Source organism: Aplidium turbinatum, chromosome 13 (assembly GCF_918807975.1).
Source record: "Aplidium turbinatum chromosome 13, kaAplTurb1.1, whole genome shotgun sequence".
Lineage (NCBI taxonomy): Eukaryota > Metazoa > Chordata > Ascidiacea > Aplousobranchia > Polyclinidae > Aplidium > Aplidium turbinatum.
The window spans coordinates 16,877,442-16,883,333 of record NC_137484.1 but is presented as its reverse complement, the minus strand read 5'-3'; the positions used below and the strand labels follow the sequence as shown (position 1 = coordinate 16,883,333).

The 5,892-nt window shown below is 36.4% G+C and overlaps 1 protein-coding gene across 1 annotated transcript; it reads left to right on the top strand.

The window, feature by feature from the left end:
• Positions 1-729: 729 nt before the first annotated feature.
• LOC145781888 (cytosolic Fe-S cluster assembly factor NUBP1 homolog) lies at positions 730-3,345 on the top strand. Its single transcript, XM_082593574.1, has 2 exons — positions 730-1,365; positions 1,557-3,345. The coding sequence occupies exons 1-2, from the start codon at positions 787-789 to the stop codon at positions 1,920-1,922; spliced, it is 945 nt and encodes a 314-aa protein (XP_082449700.1). The 5' UTR covers positions 730-786; the 3' UTR covers positions 1,923-3,345.
• The last annotated feature ends 2,547 nt before the right edge of the window (positions 3,346-5,892 follow it).

The window sequence follows — 5,892 nt, the reverse complement described above, 5'->3', positions numbered from 1 at the left end:
GGAAATTTTGAAGGTTTTCCGACTGAGAAAAAAGGGATTTTTCAGGTCAAAAAAGGAAACTGAAGAGGATTTATCAATTGTCAGAAGTAGAAGCACTGGTACAGACTACAGTTGCAATATTGTGTCTTTTATAAAAGGTTGCATAAATGCATCAGAACAACTGATACGAACAAGGCAAAATCATCTCAGTGGACGAGTGGTTATGGCTTTCTGTTTCAGTGCTTGTAGGTCTGGATGTGATTGCTAATTAATCGGTCATACCAAAGACTTTTAAAGTGGTAATAATTGTGTTCCTTCTTGTTAATTGCAGTGAGGATAAGTGGGATGATACTGTGTTGACATCGCAAAATGGTAGGAACTTGGAAACTAGGCCTGTTTCCAAAAGACCTTTGCAGCTATAAAGTGATAGTAAATAAACTATAACATTGTTATGGAAATATGAAGTTATGTTAGATTAATGATATTGATATACAAGTAGTGCCAAAACTACTAGGCGCCAGACTATGAAAAACTTTAGATACTAATACCGTAGTTATATTTTTAGCAGCCCATCCAAAATGTTGACCAGATTTAAAATTGATTGTCATAACATTTAAATAGGCTAACTTTTTACAAAGTGGTTTTTGTTTTATTATCTTTATCCTGCATTGCGAGAAAGCGGACTTGAGCGCTATGCATCGGTGTATGCCTTCCGACGTACACCTGACCCACGCTTTGTTTACAGGAAATATGTGCTATTTTTATTTGTACAAGAATATTGATATAGCTTTTCATTAAAACTTTGGAATGGAAAGTGTTCCTGATAATGCGCCAGCTCATTGTCCAGGAACAGAGAGTGTTGATGCAGGCAAAGCAGATGCTTGCTCCGGTTGTCCAAATCAGAAAATATGTGCATCTGCTCAACCAAAACTGCCAGATCCAGATATACAAACTATCAAAGAAAGTTTATCATGCATAAAGCATAAAGTTTTAATTCTGTCTGGAAAAGGAGGTGTGGGAAAAAGTACTGTTACAGCTAATTTAGCATTTGCTTTGAGTGAAGATGAAGAAAAAGATATTGGTATCCTAGATATAGATATCTGTGGTCCATCTATGCCTCGCATAATGGGGTTGTTAAATGAGCAAGTACACAATAGTGGATCTGGTTGGTCTCCTGTTTATGTTGAGGATAACTTGTGTATGATGTCCCCCGGTTTTCTCCTTGCTAGTCCAAAAGATGCAGTAATTTGGAGAGGACCAAAAAAGAATGGATTGATAAAACAATTCTTGAGAGATGTTGACTGGGGTAAACTCGATTTTTTGCTAGTGGACACACCTCCAGGAACTTCTGATGAGCATTTATCTGCTGTAAAGTTTATGTCTGAGGTAAGCAATTTTTCAAGGTGGATTTTTCCAGGGTGACATTTACTTACATTCTGTTTCATGTAATCACAAAATCTCACACAATGCTAATTATATGTCAGTAGGGATTTAAAATTCTTTACTTATTTGGGAGATTTGTTTGATTAAATTACTCTGAACTCAATAACAACATGTTGTTTTTATTCCTATTCTAGGCAAACATTAATGGTGCAGTTATTGTAACAACTCCACAAGAAGTTGCTTTGTTGGATGTACGCAAAGAGATAAATTTCTGCAAGAAAGTTTGCATCCCAGTAATTGGAATTGTAGAAAACATGAGTGCCCTTGTGTGCCCAAAATGCAAGAAATCATCGACAATATTTCCTCCTATCAAAGGTGGCGTGAAAGGTGTTGCAGAAGAAATGGAAATACCATATCTTGGAAGTATTCCATTGGATCCAATTGTTGCCATGTGTTGTGATAAAGGAAAATCATTGTTTCAAAAATTTCCTACTTCACCTTCAACAACAGCGTATAAAAACATTGCTAAATCAGTTGAGAATTTCTGTCAAAGTTCCTAACACATTGGAAAGACGAAAAAAGATTTCCAAGAAAATTGTATTCAAAAGCATGAGTTCGTGAACTACTTAAAGACGACTAATAAAACTGTTTTTGTGAACTGTCCACTTAAAGCGGTTGACTGTTTCGTATCATTAGTATAGTCTTGTTAATCAACACATCAAACAGGTTACCAGCTTTATTTTTAAATCATAAATCGATTTCGCTATTACAGCATCTTCAATATGATCATGGCAAGAGCAAAAAGAAGAATAAAATTTTTCAAAGGTTTCAAGTTTAGGTATTGTGGCGTAACAATTGCATGTTGTGCCACCATGAAAACAATTAAAAGAAACGCAACATGTAAAATTAAACAGAATAAAAAACAAAACAGTCATAAATTTTATCAAATAAAGTAAAAGATAACCAATAAGTTTCTTCACTGTAGTGTAGATTCAACATTCAAGAAATTGGGTACGCAATGACAAAATTAATGAATGCTTTAAAAAAATTAACTATTTAATAAAATCCAAAATGAATGGCTGTCTATGCATAGTGACATTTTCGAGATTTAGCTGAAAAATTAATAAGAGCGATTTCGTAAAGTGCAAACAAATGTGCTGCAGTAGGCCTACAAGTATTTTTCACTTAAATTTGGGTGCTTGATAAAGCCGCAATATCTTTTGCAAGTTGTTACCGCAAAAAGTTTTCTCAGCACCTCAAGCGTACTTAGCTATGACTAAACCGAGATGGGGAGGAAAAGTGAGAGGATACCCTCGCAATAACAGAGAGGATACCCTCGAAACCTCTATTTTGAACAGTTAATACTCACCTATTCTGTGGGGATAGTGCAAAAAGACCTAATGTGGACTGTAGAGTGATATCGGTATGGACTATATAAGTTTTGTAAGCTCGCATAAAATTTTATGAATTGTACCTGAGAATTATTTGTAAGTTACTAATCGAAGTACAGCAATAGTCTTGTATATGTTTTCTTTTTTGGCTGTAACCGAACTGTTAGATAATTTCGTAATTCAAATTATTCTCGCCATGTGAAAGCACAACTTTAGCATTGTGTGTAGCCTATTTTGTTTTATGTCACTTTTGTGTTTTGATAAATATACAATTGATTGATAGTCATAGTTATTCACATTATGTCATCAATCAATCATTTTATTTTCGTCATTAACGCGTCCGGGACGAAAAAGATACTAACTACAAAAATCGATATAAACCTACCAGCACGTTAACGAACGGGAAAAGGTGGCAAAACCTTGAAAGGTTTAAAATGTGCCTGAATGAAAAATTATGTACTAGGCTATATATCAGTAGTTAGCACGGCCACAAAACCCAAAAAAAAAAAAATAGCAAAAGATAAAACAAAAATAGAGAGAAGCACACATGTAGTAATGAATGACAGCCTAATGAAAAGTGTTGTGGATTGAATTTGCCAGTTCCAATATTGATGTGGATGAGCAGTCATAATAATAATAATAGGATGGAGAAAGAAAACCGGACATAAAAGAAACCCATCCTCAGGCAAAAGCCCGTTTCAATGTGGCCCAGGAGAGCAGGTGTTGAGCTCTTTCTATGGTTAGACTGCACATCACACAGTAGCCTAAGACGATTGAGGTTTGATATCCAGTTTAAGTTATTGTTTCTTGTCCTGGTGGTCCATGCTTACTGATCATGTTGTTCAGTGAAATATTGAAAAGTTTTGACACCTCAACTTCACAAACATAAATAGGTTTGCTTGAGTGGTTTGGATAATAAGGACATTTGAAATTAACGATTTTTCTCAAAGGGAAAAAAATCAGGGGGCTTGGTGCACATCTAAATGTTAAAATTTTTTAAAAAATTACCCAAGGTGTTTTTACAGCAAATAGAAACGGATGTTTAAGTATTACGTTACCCTTAGGCAAGGTAAGATTTAAAAATTTTCAAAAGTTATTCTTAAACCTGTTAAGTTGTATTTCTACAATAAAAAAATAAAAAATACACATTTTCCTGGATAAATTACGAACCTACTCTACGGTAGTCCAGCAGTGGGCCCATGCAGGCGCGAATCTAAGAGTTTTTTTCGGGGGGGGCCAGAAAATTTAAAAATTAATTAAAAAGAAAAAAAAAGCTAAACAGATATGAACAATGATACTACGATATGCTAGAAAATAGACATTAAACAACCATTTTCATCAATTGTGATGCCGAGGGACTAATATCAGCTGTTTAGAAGCATATCAATCCATTTGATGCGGAAACATACAATTTTTCACAAAATTTCGGGGGGGCCCGTGCCCCCTGGGCCCCCCCCCATAAATCCGCGCCTGGGCCCATGGCTCACAGGTTGAGTAACCATGCTCTCGTTTAGGGTTAGGCCAGGGGCGGCTCGCTAGTGTGTGCTGCAGCACTCCCATGAAAGTTTTCACAAAAATTTTCTCAAATATCTTAGCGTTTCTTCTGCCCAAAATGTGTTTTATGTTCTCTGTTCACAGAATTGCTGACTGTTATAAGTGTAAATTATACTTGGAAACTCCGCGTGCTGTGAAATATTTTGCGCAAGGTTGCAACTTGCAACTAAAGAGACACTCGACTGTGACGTCGTAGAGCCGCGTGTTTTCTTGAGTTGCCTGTACAGGCGAATAGGAAAGCGATGTGCTGTGTTTCAGGGTTGTCAGACAGCTTTTGAGAAAAAGAGCCAAACAATGTCAAAAAAAGGGCCAAACTGGAAAAAAAAAACAGCCAAATTGTTGAATAACGTTGTTAATAATAATACATAATAACGTTACAACAACACAGTCTTCTACATTCTACAAGAACAGTTCCAAATCTTCATCTTCTACAGTACTGTATTTCCAATCGAATCTTTGGCATAAACAATAAACATAGTCAGCTAAACACTGTCTAAAAAATTGTAATAACACTTTTCAGTCTCAATTTCGGAAAAACATTTATATAGCTAGTTTGATAGTATGTGCCAACTGCTTTTAAAAAGAGCCAAATATTGAAATCCAAATTTGTGAAATTTGGCCCCAAATGGGCCAATCTGGCAAGCCTGTTTGAAGCAGCACATAAGCAAAAAGACGAACGTTGAGGAAAAAAGACAATGTGAAAAGGCGATAATTGTCTGGCGGTGTGGTGACGTCAAAAGCTGCTTACGGCGCAATAGCGACACCAGTTTGAATCTGTCTTCACGTGAAATTACGCATTGTTAAGTGTTACCCAATAAACCAATTAGTAGTTTACATTTTCGTTCGCTGATTAGTATATGTTAGTTACAGAAGAACACAAATAGGTAGGCACTAGAAAAACTAATACTTTTTAGGATAGGTCTACTTCCCATCTTTGGAAAAAAACTGCTTGAATTTAATATGTCATGCAATAAGCAACGTAGCCTATCTACATCCAAAATGTAAAGTGACATAGGCCACGAGAGTTCGCAGCACCCCCATTTCTAGGACTCACCAGCCGCCACTGGGTTAGGCAACCTTTTTGCATGCGCGGGTCAAATAAAGTAGTGATTATGCGGAAGGGGGCCGTAATGATACTCATTCGATAACATAAGAGTAGGCAAACTTAACGTCAAGCGTTTTGGCTCGTATTTAGTATGAAACCTATTCTCTGATTAGCTCCTTTTAGTTTGTCCTTGTTCAAGATTCCTCACATTTACAGAGATATCTTCAATTCGTCTTGTAACGGCTATTGGAAAAGCTGTTGATAAAAATTCTCCTTTCTCCAGACAAACGATTTCTACTTTTCTGCAGTCAGCTTTGACACCGCATAAAAACGGTAAAGCTAGCTTAAACATTTTTTCACCTTGTGTGCTCATCCTGTCTAGAATAAAGACTGTTGCTGGAAAGATTTTGCAAGTTTACAAACTTTATCTTTTCTAATCTTCTGCACACTCAGCACAACTCGGAAACAGTTTTAACGCACACGCACGAGAGGGTGACTACTGACTAGTCCTCACACCCGTTGGTCGACGTTGCCTTACAT